This window comes from Leptopilina boulardi, unplaced genomic scaffold (genome assembly GCF_019393585.1).
Source record: "Leptopilina boulardi isolate dan_hultmark-lab unplaced genomic scaffold, ZJU_Lbou_2.1 LbouV2_112, whole genome shotgun sequence".
Classification (NCBI taxonomy): Eukaryota; Metazoa; Arthropoda; class Insecta; order Hymenoptera; family Figitidae; genus Leptopilina; species Leptopilina boulardi.
Genome location: NW_026137655.1, coordinates 4,223,485 through 4,238,179, shown reverse-complemented (window position 1 = coordinate 4,238,179; position 14,695 = coordinate 4,223,485). Strand labels below are relative to the sequence as shown.

General features: G+C 26.6%; 2 protein-coding genes across 21 annotated transcripts in view; one reads left to right on the top strand and one right to left on the bottom strand.

Moving 5' to 3' along the window:
- Nucleotides 1–80: 80 nt before the first annotated feature.
- Nucleotides 81–1,323, top strand: LOC127279097 (uncharacterized). 2 transcript variants are annotated; one of them, XM_051301249.1, is made up of 4 exons: nt 81–338; nt 430–588; nt 681–832; nt 940–1,323. In XM_051301249.1, the coding sequence occupies exons 1-4, from the start codon at nt 275–277 to the stop codon at nt 1,204–1,206; spliced, it is 642 nt and encodes a 213-aa protein (XP_051157206.1). In that variant the 5' UTR covers nt 81–274; the 3' UTR covers nt 1,207–1,323. The 2 variants fall into 2 exon arrangements, with proteins under 2 accessions (XP_051157206.1, XP_051157197.1); XM_051301240.1 differs by having other exon boundaries at nt 430–606.
- Nucleotides 1,324–1,480: 157 nt separating this feature from the next.
- LOC127278798 (ensconsin) overlaps nt 1,481–14,695 on the bottom strand; it is a 95,360-nt gene continuing 82,145 nt past the window's right edge. For 16 of the 19 annotated variants that reach the window (XM_051300772.1, XM_051300796.1, XM_051300806.1 and 13 more), the window contains 10 exons: nt 13,591–14,031; nt 11,343–11,522; nt 10,606–10,919; nt 10,046–10,286; nt 9,751–9,872; nt 9,426–9,667; nt 9,146–9,266; nt 8,735–9,063; nt 4,529–4,773; nt 1,481–4,397 (listed from right to left, as the gene is read on the bottom strand). In XM_051300772.1, coding sequence (XP_051156729.1) covers nt 4,384–4,397; nt 4,529–4,773; nt 8,735–9,063; nt 9,146–9,266; nt 9,426–9,667; nt 9,751–9,872; nt 10,046–10,286; nt 10,606–10,919; nt 11,343–11,522; nt 13,591–14,031 — 2,249 coding nt within the window. In that variant the 3' untranslated portion in view covers nt 1,481–4,383. The remainder of the gene's footprint in view (nt 4,398–4,528; nt 4,774–8,734; nt 9,064–9,145; nt 9,267–9,425; nt 9,668–9,750; nt 9,873–10,045; nt 10,287–10,605; nt 10,920–11,342; nt 11,523–13,590; nt 14,032–14,695) is intronic. The other 3 variants (XM_051300723.1, XM_051300776.1, XM_051300815.1) reach the window with 2 other exon arrangements.

The following is a 14,695-nucleotide window of genomic DNA, read 5'->3' as shown; positions in this document are numbered from 1 at the left end:
ACAATACTTTTTTTATAAGTCGTCATTTATTACAAATTATTTTATTTAAATTGAACCGCCGTAATATACTTTGCTTTGATTTCCGGTTTTATCTAGCCTTACCTTTAATTATCTAACCTATGTTTAAGTCGCATTTGAATGTTGATCGTTGTTTACATTTTGATTAATGATGATGTTCACTGTTTAAGAAAATGAGATACCTTTTAATTAAAACGTTATTAAATGTGATAAATAATACATTTTGCTATTATAATTAATATTACACACTTTAAGAATGAATACTTCATCAAACAATGAAGAAAGAAAAAAAGAATGGCCTTATTTTAAAGGGAATAAAAGTAAATATGAAATTAATATGTAAATAAATGGTAATAATTCGTATTTAGAGTATATATACATATAAAAGTTAATTTTTTGTTAATATTATAGATACAATTGATCAAAAGGTGCCCCTTCTTATAATGGAAATACACAGACTGCGGCCTTTCTTTTCCATAGATAAACCTCGATTACATGTGCTTAATATGCCAGAACTGCAAATCCGTAACGTTGAGATTATTGGCATTATAACAAAAGCTTATGAACGAAGTAGACTTGATCTTATAAGTAACTATTCCTCTAAATTTATAAACAAAATTAATTAATTAATTAATTAATTAATATTATTTTTAATATTTCAGTTGACGATGGTACAGGACAAATTTCAGTAGTATTCAAATTGATGAATGAACTGAAAGAGGAACGTAAGAAGATTGATTCGAAATTCCAAAGATTGAGCAAAGTTGCTGAATTAAAAAATTTAGAACCCGATCAATACCAGTTAGAAATACAAGTTAGTAAATGTTTTAAATAAATAGATAAAATCTGATTTTCAATATAATTTTTCTTTATCAATGTTAATTTTTATAAGATATAAATTTGATAGTCAAATAATTTTAGAACTTGGAAAAACGATGGATGCAGGAAACAAACAATGGTAAATTGGGAATTTTTCAAGTGTTGGATTACGTTAATGTCAAAGGATTTATTGATTTAGACTTTGGAAAAAATAAAGTAACGAAAAATGATTTATCTCTTGACAAAGGTAATCTATGCAAACCTGTTATTTATGCTAAAACCATTCAACATATAACCGAAAAGGAATATAATGATAAAATGCAAAGTTTCATTTCAGGACTAGTTAGAAATAGATATCATGAAAATTAAAAAGAAAATGTTAACTTATCTAATGATATTTAAAACAAATATTTATAATATTATTTGAAATCTAGGTATCTTTTTTTTATACATTTCTTGAAATAAAATTTAATTACATAATATAATTTATATAAATTTTATAATTATAAATAATAGTTAAAATTTATAATTTATAAATAAAAATTTAAATAATAAAATGTTAAAATTGAAAAATTATTCCAACACAATATATTTAATTAAAGCAAAGAATTTAAGTAACTGTAACATGAAGTAAAAGACTTAATCAGTATTAAGTATTTATTACATATAAGCATTTATACAATACAAAGTATTTGTTTAGACATGACTGGTATTATTAGTGTCCTCATTTTCTTAAATATGTAGAAACATTCTTTCTTACCTCAGAAACGGATGTGGATTTAAAAAAGAAGGGAAATAGGTTCGCTGAGAGACAAATAAAATAAATAATTATAACATCAACCTAGACCACAGAATAAGACCCAAATATATAATTACACACGCAGGAAATTAATTTTTTTAAATGAAACTCGTCATTAAATTTGCAATTTGGTTACAATTATCATTACAACAAAATCGTTGATCAAATTATGTATAAGTTTTGTCTCTCACATTACACAGCATAATGGGAATTTTATTTTTTTGTGCTACCATATCGCAATTAGTATCAGTTAATAATAATTAGACGATACATCTTAAAAGTGTGCAAAAAAAAAATCAAGTTCATAGAAAAATTCATCTACTATCAGCATAAAAGTAGATATTTTCACGAGAAAAAAAAACAATGAAAAAAAATTATTCAAAAGTATATACATATAAAAAAAGAAAAACTTATAAATTCGTTCTAATCAGAAATCGTGACAAAATTTAGTGCAATTTTTCTTAAATTCCCTTTCTTTTTATTCGATTTATAAATTAGACATTAAAAATACTCAAAAAAACCGCAAATTTTATCGTCGCAATATTAATTTTTTATATCTACGGTGTAAATAGCACGTGGCGTAAATAAACGCACATTGTAAGCAAAAATTTTAACATCACTCGCCGTAGAATGCATTTGTTTCGTTTCTTTTCTTTTAAACATTTATAATAAAAATATATAGCCACCAAAGGAATATGTTAATTATTCTAACTTTACTTCACACAGAATTTTTTTTTCTAAGATTCATCTTAATAAATACAAATGTGCAGCATCAAAATACTTTAAAAAGAATAAAAAAAATAATAGTTAAAGAATTTAAAAGAAATATTTTAAAGAAAAATAAATTCTCGGAGAAAATTCCCCAAATTTTAATTTTTGTAATACATTTTTATTTTTAAAATTCATTTTTTTTTAAATCACTGAAATCATTAAAAATTACTATTTTTCTTGTAAAAAAATCTTTTCTAATAAGATATATTTTTTTGAATATATCTTAATTTGTTTCTGAAAGAATCTGATTTTCTCTAGAAAAATCAGAGATTTCAGTTTATTACAAAGAATATTTTTTGTCGTATGCAACATTTTTGAAAAAATGAATTATGGAGAATAACATAAACAGCAACAATTATAGTATTATTAATAATTAGATTTTTATAATTATAATACTAGAATTCTAATAATATAATTATAATATTAATTCATAATTAGTAATTAATAATGTTAATTATAAAAAAGATGATAATGTATCGTCGAGAAAAATAAACAAAACATAATTATTGATGCTGCACATTGTATAATAATATATAACCATGCAACAAAACAATTATCATCACAGTTTAAAAACTAATGTGGTAAATTTACGAAATCGCAAATAACAATGAAATCTAGACTACCAGTATTTTGATGGACTCGGTCTCGCTCTCTCGTTCTCATGCACACATATTCTTTCATTTATTTTCCTTTCGCTCTCGTTTTCATTTGTTTTCTTTTTTTCAATATAATATATCTGATAAAAACAGTAAAATCGCTTGACTAGTTAGCGCACGCCCCGAAACGTATGGAAGAAAAGCTGTCGCTATATCGTTTTCCTCACAGTACTCAATTAAAAATTGCTACTAAATAATTCATTTTCATTTCTAATCAAGGTGCTATTTAAATCTCTCTCTTTCTCTCTTTCTCTTTCTCTCTCTATCTCAAGATGTAAACTTATCTTTTCTTGATGAAATATTACATCATTTTTGAGATAATGAAGATATTTTACATTCTTTAAAACATTTTATAATTATTGTAATATCTTATAGTTTTTTATAATGTTATAATAAATATAAAATATCCTCGTTGAGAAGATATTTTTATCTCATATAAAGATATCTTCATAAAAATCCTATATAAGATGATGATATCTTTATATCTTGAATACATATACACATAATATATATTTTTCTCCTCTTTTGTAATAAATGAAAATTCCTAGGCCGTGTTCACAGGAAATCTTCACATAAATACAATGATTTCGTAATTTTTTTTTAATCTGCGATAGTCAAGCAAAGATTCATTGAATCAAACTATAACTTCTAGTAAACAGAAAAATTTTACATTTATATCTTACATGATTCGAATTCGGGGGTCCCTTTTTATCCGCAGAGTATTTAGTGAGAATAGAATATTGATGAAAATAATTTTGCTTTTCTTTTTTCCGTATATATAATATATAAATAAAAAACAAAGACTTGAATTAAATGTTACAAACAAGCATTTAAATATCCTTTTTAAAGTTCTCGAAGAAAGTTAGTCTCGATATCAGTTTGCTTTAATATGATGGGTTTCTTTCTTTTTTTTTCATATTTATGTATTTTTTTGAAGTTACTTATAACTTACTTACTTGCCTGTTCTTTAATAATATTATTATTAATTAACGTTATATATTATTTTACACTTCTTTCATTATTATTATTATTATTATTATTTTTTTTTTGATAGATAAAGTTTAACTGATTTGAGCTAAACTGTTATCAGCCAAAGATAATTGTTTTGGATCCTATTGTATTAATAGTTTACTGCAATTCATCTTCTCATTTTGCGGATCCCTATTTGTTTCTGTATCTAAATAGTTTTGTTTTATTTACAATTGAAATATCTTGAAACTCGATACTCTCAGATTGATTCTATATCAGATGTCCGGAGCAAATTGATTATTCTTTTTGTTTGTATCTTCCTGATTCTTCTTGAATGGTTTGTCGTTTTCATTATGATAGTAGATCTAAATAATGAAACAGTTTCAGATTAATATTTCTATTTCGGGGGAATTTTCACGGTACTTATTTTTTTAAAGAATTTTTCACATAATAAATGGATTACAATTGTAAAAAAAGTAATTGAGCATAGCAGTACCTGTTACTTGATTATCTTGTTTGTTGTTAAAAACATCCTGGAAAGGATTAGTGTTGACATTAGTTGTTGACACAAAGGAATTGGCCATTGGAGTAAATGGTATTGCTGATGGATTAAGATTTGAGTTTAGCGTGTCTTCATTTGCTAGATTGGGTGTCAGCTCAAGTATTGGTCCACTACCACTATTACTCAAATTGTCAAAATCCGACAGGTCTAACAGGTTGTTGGTCACGTTGTTTTGCTTGCTATAAAATCAGCCAATGAAAACATACAAAAAACACTAAATAATGAAAAAAACACTACAATCACTACAAATCTCAATTTCTCTTGGTTAATTCAACTAAACAACGGATGTGGCCTATTACTATCAAATTTATTGATATTTTCCAATTTCAGATTTCAAGCAAAAAAATAAATTTACCTGTTTTTTAATTTAATTAAATTAACATAACATTTGTCTCTAAATAAAATTAATTAACATATTTTGAAAATATCGATAAATTTTGTAAGCACAATATAGAAAGTGTCTTGCAAATTGTGTGTAACATTTATACAGGGTGTTCTTGTAAAAAAGAGAAACATTTTTAGAAAATTCGGATATTCGTCGGAACACCCGGTATATATTTCTATTTAAAAAACTTTTTTTTAAGATGTTAAGAGTGAAAGAAAAGCGACTGAATATCTACACTAGGATATATGTTACTTAAATCTAAATTATTGTCACATTTTTATATCTGCTAAAGGTATACATGAAGAGATGATTCTTCTTCCTTAAGTATTGTTTTCCGTTTTTACATTATTTTCAGAGAGAGAAAAAAAACTAATAAAGCAAAAAAGCGTAACTTGGTACTAATGTCCAGTACTCTATAAAATGCAAAGAATGATTCGAGTTTTATAAATTTCACAAAAATTGAAAATACTTATAATTAAAAAAATATCATTTTATAAAAAAAAAATTTTTAGTAGAAAAATACATTTCATTAAAATACAAATTTTTAGCAATAATTAATTAAAAAAACAAACTTAAAAGATTAAAACAAAATAAATTTTAACAAAAAAATAGTTTGCATAATTTATTTTGCTGATTGGTAATTAGTTGAACTAATTAAAATGAAGTATGAAACTCATGCCCGAATTTTGATAATGATTAAATGAAAAAAATTAGACAATGAAACGCCGAATTGTAAAAAATTTCAAGTACATGGCAAAAGTAGACAGCATGTTGATTAACAAATAATGGTGTAAAATAATTGGCGACACATAGAGAAAAAAAATTTTTTTAAACAAATTGTGCAAAATAAAATGTGAAAGGCATATCCTATTAATAATAATGAAGTGATAACATAAAAAACACAACATGCAGACTACATAATGTGAATTTAAAGAAGAAAGCAAAAGAAAGAAAGAGAAAAAAAACTATTTAGCGTCACGTAAAAATAAAAAAAACTGGTGCATTTTTGTATTTACGCAAATATTCACCAAAGTAAATTACAAGTATTTCCAGCGTGTGAAGATAAAGTTGCACATATGAACGAGAACTTCCTTTGGGCAACAAAATATGATAAACAGAGGTAGACGTTTCGAGTGAGAAACAAAAATCAATCAACGTGTCTCTCAAAATATTTCTGAGGTATCTGATGTATATAGATATACTTCAAGTTAAATAAAATAGTCAAGTCTAAAATCTTGACAAAATACCGAATAATGTCTAGAGTACTCCGAGGAAAAGTGCAAAAGACGAGGTCAGTAAAGCTTTTTTAATTTAATAATAAGTACTATTAGTTTTTTTCTAAGTAAACTGATTTGCAATTGATTCAATTTATTTTTTAATTTTCAATTGATTTTCCTATTTTTTAAAATTATTTTCAAAATTGTATTCAATTGCTTTTGAAATTTTATTCATTCTGTTTTATAAATTGAATTAACTAATTCAATTAATTTCATAGTGTATAATAATATAAATTTTAATATTGTTTTAGTTTGATATTAAAGCCGAAATAAAATACAACTTTAAAAAGAAACATTTAAATAGGGGAAAAAATCTTTACTGATCTCTTTTAAATATGAAATTATGAACAATATTTGTAGATGATTAATTACGTTTATACTTGTTCTTTGATATTTTTACATTATGTACATTGAATTTATTTTTATGATCATAAATTTCTATGATTTATTTCATGATATTTCTATGATCGACATTAAATTTTTTTTTAAATTCTCGTTCTCAAATATTTTTGTTATTTTTTTTTTAATCTAGCAATGATTTTGTTGTTGTTTTTTAAACTAAAACCATAATTACATATTATAAGTTACGAAATATACAGTAATTAGATAATGTAATATACAATTGCATTAGTTACGAAGTATTTTGTTGTTAATAATTATAAAGTCCAACGTGAATTATCATTAATAAAACGTAGCGTTTGTTAAATCACATAACTGTCTTCGTCAACTGCTCTGACTACTTTTGCAATGTACAGTATTAAAGTGTCGACGATAAAAACTCCTTTTTGTTTTTAGTTTTATTATTTATCAATTCATTTAACTTCGCTATTATTTAACTAAATTTATGATAATAGGCAGTTACTTCTTAAATGAAGCGCAATAAAATCTTTTACTCGATAACTGTGCTGTTTTCACGCATACATAATTATTTTTTTCGCTTTCGTATTTAAATGTGTATTATAATTAATAAATTCCTGTCATAGCCACATATTAGTTTCCTTAAATCAGTGATATTATTCTACAATCATTATTTCTAATAAAATAAAAAAAATAAAATATTCAAATTAATTTTAAAATTAAAAATAAACATTGAAATCATTGACTCCTGTCAATTAAATTTATAAATCTGCTTTAAAATAAAAATGTGCGTAATTTTCTTTGATAAAAAATTTTAAAAGCCACTTTTGCATATTAAAATCAAAGTTATTCGAAATTATTATAGCTTTTCTAAATAAATAAAAAGACAGTTAATGTTGAAAATTTAGATTATTATTTGAAAATGTTTAATATTGTAAAAGAATCAAAGTTACTGAAAAAAGGACAAGAGTGACTGCAGAAAGATGAAAATTGTTAAAAAATTAATTTCAAAAATTTTTAAAAAAACTCGAAAATTTAAAAATTGTAATTTTGAAGATATTTAAAAAAATTACTAATTAGTGTAAATTTAACAAGAAAAAAATTAATTTGAGAGAAAAAATTTCTTGTGTAAGCACAACAATAAATTTTTAAATTACAAATAAATAATAATATACATGAAATTTAGTTTTTTATGCACACAAGATCTTCAAGATCCAGATAACTATGATAGAATTCGTACCTTACATTCATTCAAATATTAAAATTTAATTTAATGATTTATAACCACGGCAAGTCTTCAGTCATTTAAAGTCATCTGTTCTACAGAGCAAACAACTCCCTGCGTCGTCACATATTGAACATTTTAAATGCAATTGTTTTTACTTTTTAAATAATCGCTCTCCTATTATTCTATTATTTTCTTATTTTTTTGAGAGATTATTAATTCATGATAATTATAGTCCTTTGATTCTTTCACTGTTTTTATTTCACCATTCGTCCAATTGTGAATTGTCAAAACTTTTTTACAACAAACACAATCATGCTCTGAATTTAATTTCCATTTGTTATTTATTTTAACATTATTATCATTGCTTTTGAACTTTTTTATTTTTTTTATTAATTTTTATATTTATTTATTGAGAAACAATCTTTTCTTGTTGACGAATTGAGAATCAAAACCATTTTTTAAAATTTCTTGATTAAAACGATTTTTTCGTAATTACTTATAATTATAACAATCTTTGTAACTCTTGCATAAAACTTTAAAAAACATTAAAAATATCTACTAATTAATTTTTTTGTTTAAACAATTTTTTCAAATATTATAGTTTATTTTTTAAAAAATTTAAATATCTAATTAATTCAAATTCAATAAAATTTATTAATAAAAATGATGAAATTTAAAAAATTTTAATTTTACATATTTTAATTACTTTTTGAAAATAATTGAAACGATATCCACTGTATCGTGATTAAAATTAAAGTGAAATTAAATTCAGGAATAATTTTCGCATGATAATATTTGTTCAAATACAATCAATGCAGTTGAATTATTTTTTCTGTATGCATTACGATATAATCCCCTAAGAGCCCTTGACTATTTGTACTTTGCATACTCACACAGTGGCATTATCCAGGACAATCGTTTGGGTGTTGATGCCATTTCCATGATTCGTATGATGACCATTTAGCTCCCCTCCATTATCCTGATTATTATCGAGAATTATTTTATTTTCATTGATACCATTTGTGTGCATACCATTGCGCACAATGTCAGGAGATGAATTATTTTCCATACGATGAGCATTTTGCTCGCCACTGATAAATTGTTGAGTTGCCTCAGATATAAGACTGGCCGTCATAATATCGTCCACCTTATCGCCGGGCATTGCTTTATTCTCGTCACTTGGACTGTCTTCTTTTGATTTATCACCATCGCCACCTTCACCCTGTTGAATTTTAAAATTTTCCATGTCATTTTTTCAGTCTTTAGTTTTTTACATAAGTAGCTAATTTTGTACAATTATTTACCTTATTGGAATTAGATTGGTTCTTTCCGCGAGTTCGAAGCATAATAGCCTCGACTCTCTTGCGTCTGGCTATTCGCTCCTCTTCTTCCTTTTTCAGACGTTCCGCCATTTCAATTCTTTGTCTAAACAGCATTTCAAAAATTGTATAATACCAATCGCAACATTGTTTTTTCATGCAAATAATGTGAAAAAAATACCAGCTTTTCAAAAAACTGTTTGAATAAAAAATTTTTTATTTAGACTACTTACAAAAAATAGTTTTGAAAATTAAATTCACTCACTTTTCTGCTTCCTCTCTAGCCTTTTTCTCAGCTTCTTCCTTTTCTTGTTTCTGTTTCGCCTCTTCCTCTCTCTTTTTCCTATCTTCCTCTTCACGTTTTGTTGCTTCTTCAATAGCGAGACGTAATCTCTGTTCCTCTGCTTGTTTAGCTTCATTAGCAAGTCGGAGAGTTTCTTCTTCCAATCGACGTTGCTCTTCTTCTTCAGCTCGTAGTCTTTCAGCTTCAAGTCGCGCTTGCTCCTCCTGTTTATATAATTTTAAAAAAATTAATAGCAACCGAAATTATTTAGGAATTTAAAATATTCTGAATTAAATTTTTCTCTTACTAATCGCAGACGTTCAAGTTCAGCCTCTCGTTCTGCTTGTTCTCGAGCAATTCTTCGTCGCTCTGCCAAAGCAGCTTTTGCCTCTTCTTCTGTCGTGATCTTAATTTTTGCAATCATGGACGCTAAATGAAAAAAAAAATTATCACACTAAATTTTTTTTTGTCAGATATTAATATAAATTTAAGATTAATATTAAATTAAGATAAATTAAAGATTTTATTTAAATCTAAATCGTCAGTTTGTATTCTTAAAATTTGTAAGTTAAATTATGTGAAGAATTAACAAAAAACTTTACCCGACATATCAACTTGTTCATCGATCTCGATTTCTGATTTTAAATCAAGTTCTGGCGACTTTTTGCCTGCATTGTCATCCTTTTTGTTTAGAGCAATATCTTGTATTGCAGTTGATAAGTTTTCCAAAATGGATTCTTCTTGAGTTGACTTAGCAAGAGTCGTAGTTACCGGTTCATGAAGCTTGACTTCCTTTTTCATCTCGACAACTTTAACTTCTACTGGTTTCACATCTTGTTGAATCTAGATATAAGGAATATTTAAATTAAAAAAAATTAATTCCAACATTCTTTGTACTTTATTCATATTTTACTTGAAATTTTATTACTAAATTAAAAAAAAATTTTAGGAACGCATGAATAGTCCCTTAAAATAATAACATTTACAGTTTTGAAATTCATAAGGTTTCACTGAATTTGATAAAATAAAATTTATATTAAACTAAATTTTTATAACGAAAAATTTTTATTTAATTGGATTCTTATTTAATTCCATTTAATGAAAATTGGGTAAATTCAGTTCAACGTAAGAATTGGAGAAAAAAGGAATTTTTCCAACAAACCTCAATTTTCTCTGAGCCTTGATCAGTTTTCTCTTCCAGCTTCTCATCGAGTTTAGCGTATTTTGCTTCGAATGGTCGAATAATTTCGGTAGTATTTTCCCGAATCAATGGAACGTGCTCGACTCCGGGACTCTGAATAGGAGTTGCTTTCGGTGTGACGCGCGGCGAAGCCCTTGCGCTCTTGATGAGCTTATCAGAAGGTTTTCTTATCATCTCCGCAGCAGCTTTCGGTATCAATGGTTTCTTTGGAGTGCTATGGACCTTTGGCAGTGGTGGCTTCGAATCTTTCGTTAGTTTCATTTCTCCAAGCACATCTATAAAATTGTAGTCGTGCAAAGATAAATTTATAGCTTAATTTTTAATATTTATTTTTCAAAAATTATCGCTCTACATACCGAATTATAATATAATAATTATAATGCTCAACAAAATTTAATCAAAATGCAAAAATGAACTATTTCTTTAAGATTAAAAAAGTACAAAAATGAATTAAAAAAAATAAAATAAAAAAATAGAATTTAAAAAGGAAAGAAATAATTGATTACAAAAAAAAAACAAAGAAAATAAGAATTGTAAAAACTAATGATAGTAGAAATTAAATTGAAAATGATTAAAAAGAAAATGAAAAAAACTAAATTGAAAAAGAAGTTTACAGGGAATGGATCGAAACTATCTCTTGAGAGCTATGAAATTATTGCAAAAGGTGAACTTAAGGAAAGGTAGAAAGCCATGCTCACTGTGTCGTTCTGGGATAGAAACGCCAGTTCCGGCGATAGAAGCAGGTCGCGGACGACGAGGGGTGGCTGTGCGGGGACGCAGATTCACGATACTGTTGCCAACGCTGCAGGCACTCTGTTGACTCATGGAGCTGTGAGGTCGCGAATGACTGTTTGGAGTAGCTTCCCCGCTGCGGATACCTAACCACCCGACAGTTTTAGTTTTCTTTTTATATTTAATTCACTCAATTTTCACAATGACTGAGCACTTTATCTCTTATTTAAAAAAACAACAAAATTCAACAATAGTTTTTCGATAAGTTATACAAAATATTATTAAAATTAATTAAATTAATTAAAATCATTTCTGGTTTATTTAATTATTATTAATTATTACATATGCAGTTTTAAAATCTCTTTTCACAATTTTATGTAAGTTATGTTTTTAAACAGAAATTTATTTCTGTGCTCAAAGTAAAAAATGATATGTCAATTACTGTGGTAAAATACAAGAATTATAATTAAAATTATATTAGTTCCAGGCACAAAAATTATTTTTTCTAAACTTAAAAAACAAATTTCTTCATTCGTGAGTTATCGAAACAAAATTTTTGAAAAATGTTAGTCAAAATTCATTTACTTTTTTAATTTTTATCAGCTTGATATTTTTCAAATAAAACGTTAGATGCCCAAAGACAACAATTTAAACAGGCCCACCACCACTAAATGAAAAGCTTCAAAATTGGAAAGTAGAGAGTAAAAGGAAAATTTTTTAAAAATCTAAAAAACTCAATATGAAATTATACATTTCCTTAAAATTGATGAAACATATAGACATATAGAATATTTATAATCGCAGTCAAGTGAAATAAACAAGGAAAGCGTTTGTTTTGTACAGATACCTAAAAATTTGTATAATTTCATATTGAGTGTAAAAAAAATAAAATAATTGTTTAGCTTACCAGAATCGAAGGAATTCAGGGATACCATCACCTCTGTCATCAAAAAGACTGCGAGTAGAAAATTGTCTTTCAGGAGCTTATTGCTAATCAACTATCAAGTCATTAAAATGCTTTTTCAATATCAATTAAGAATTTTAGCTTTAGTGGAAAACAATGTTTTTTAAAAATAAAGTTTCTCTCAACTAAAAAAATGCTCTAAAAATGTTTTTTGATTACTAAAATGTTTCACATTTTTTTGTCAATAAAAATAAAAACAATAAATAGATGAATGGAAAAATAGAAAGAAATGAAAGATTAAAACAAATTTAATTTCAAAATTAAAGAAAAAAAAATTGTCACAAGTTAGAAAAATTTACTTAGCTTCTCATTGATTCACAAAGGCTCCCATTTAATGTTACCATGCAACGTTTGTGCTCCCAACTCATAAAGCTCCTATGCACAAGGAATCACAGCAAAATCCACAGAGTTCATAAAGCCTTTGAGACCCCGCGACAATGGTAAAGGGCAATAGGAAAATTTTTTGTCCCGATTTTATTTGAGCTGTGAATCCTTTTGCTACCAGTAAGCGTGAAAGGGTTCTCGTGAATATCTTTCTCAAATTCTACTTCCTCTACTTATTATGAAATTATTCAATTTAAAGAAAAATGCCAAACAAATCTAACGCGATGAATACAATAAAAATAAATTAAAGATAAAGAAAAATAATAATTATCGTTCCATTTAATTTTATTACTCTCACACAATTTTCACTATTTAAAAAAAAAAATATCAAGAATTGGTAAATATTAGGGAAAAAAGTATTCGAAAAAGTAAAATTCGAAGATGAGAGATAAAAGGATTCATGAATATTTCCTAAAACTCATTAGTTCAAATTTCGAATGGATCGAATTTTGTAAAATATAATGAATATCGACCCAAATCTTTACACTGTGGATTTTTAATTTAATCGAATTATCATTTAACAGAATATCTACTTAACGATTGATTCTGTTAAATGAAAATTCGGCAAACTATAGAATCTTTCGTTAAATAAGAATTATATTAAATATATATTACTTTAATTTTACGAATTTCAAAACACTGGAAATTTGAACTTATATTTTTTAGGGATTACTCATGAACGATAATGTTGTAACCCGTTACTTATACATAATTATTATATAAGTAACAGGTTACACGTATGTAACTGTTATAAGTGTTCACTGGATGTAAATGCAACTATACTTGTCCATTTCTGTGAAATCTGTATATAGTAATAAATGAAAAAAAATCCCCCAGGAGTTGAGTGCACTTTAACACGGGCATACCTGTCTGCTGATGATTTTGATACTCTCGAGCCTTACGACGAAGTCTCTCTGCCCTCGTGGGTCGTGGCACTGGTACCGAGCCCGGCAATGTACCCATGCTACGAGAATTATCCGAATGTTTAAGAATTTTTGCGCCTGATGCAGCTAAATGACACATGCTTCGACTCATGCTAGAAGCGCCCAGAGGCTGAGCTTGCTGCTGTTCCGTCAGTGTGCTAAGCTCGGTGGGACGTTTCCTAGGTTGCGAAAGTTGGTCCAGCCTGGACATGGAGTAAGTCCTACCTGGCGAACGTGTGAAGGCTTTTGAACTCGAACTGCGCGCTGACGTGGGCGGCGGTCCATCACGTGGCGATGGTATCGTTGGCATTAGATCCGTTCGTCTCCTATTCACACGAAGATATGCCGAACTTGGCGTTCCAGGAGATGCATCGCTATCATCACCTGTAAATGTTTTTGCTTGAAAGCCACATCTATTGGCCTAAATAATAACATGACAACAAATCACACACAACAAAACACGAATAAATTTGCTGGCACAATCAGCATTTCAACTATAGTTTTTTTTTTGTTTTTTTCATTTTTTAAAAGGATTCTCATTACATCCAAATCAGCTTTAACATTCATGCAAAACTTCTATTTTATACTAAATATTTATTCCACATTTATTTATAGTATAAATAATATTTTCGAATCCTCTCAATATCTTGGGAAAAAACATTTTTCTAACTTTCTTTAGCTGACAAAACTAAAATAATATTTTTAGTTTAAAATATGCACTTCTAGATTTTTTTTTTTTTTTTTTTTTAACCGTAATCTTGAACATTATTTTTAAATACTTTTTAATTATATTATTATTATTATTATTATTATTATGCATTTTTTTAAAAAAATATTTTAAAAAACGGAAAATTGATTTTTAAATTAATAATCCAAGTAATTTTTAGCATAAAAGTTGATGCAAACGAAATTTAACTTACAATTGCTGGATATAATTAATAAAAAAAGAGAGTTTTCACATTGAACACATGCTATGACGCTTTTTAATGACGAAATCGATAAACTTGTAATGATTAAGAAAGAAAACAATGGTAAACATTGACAGGAA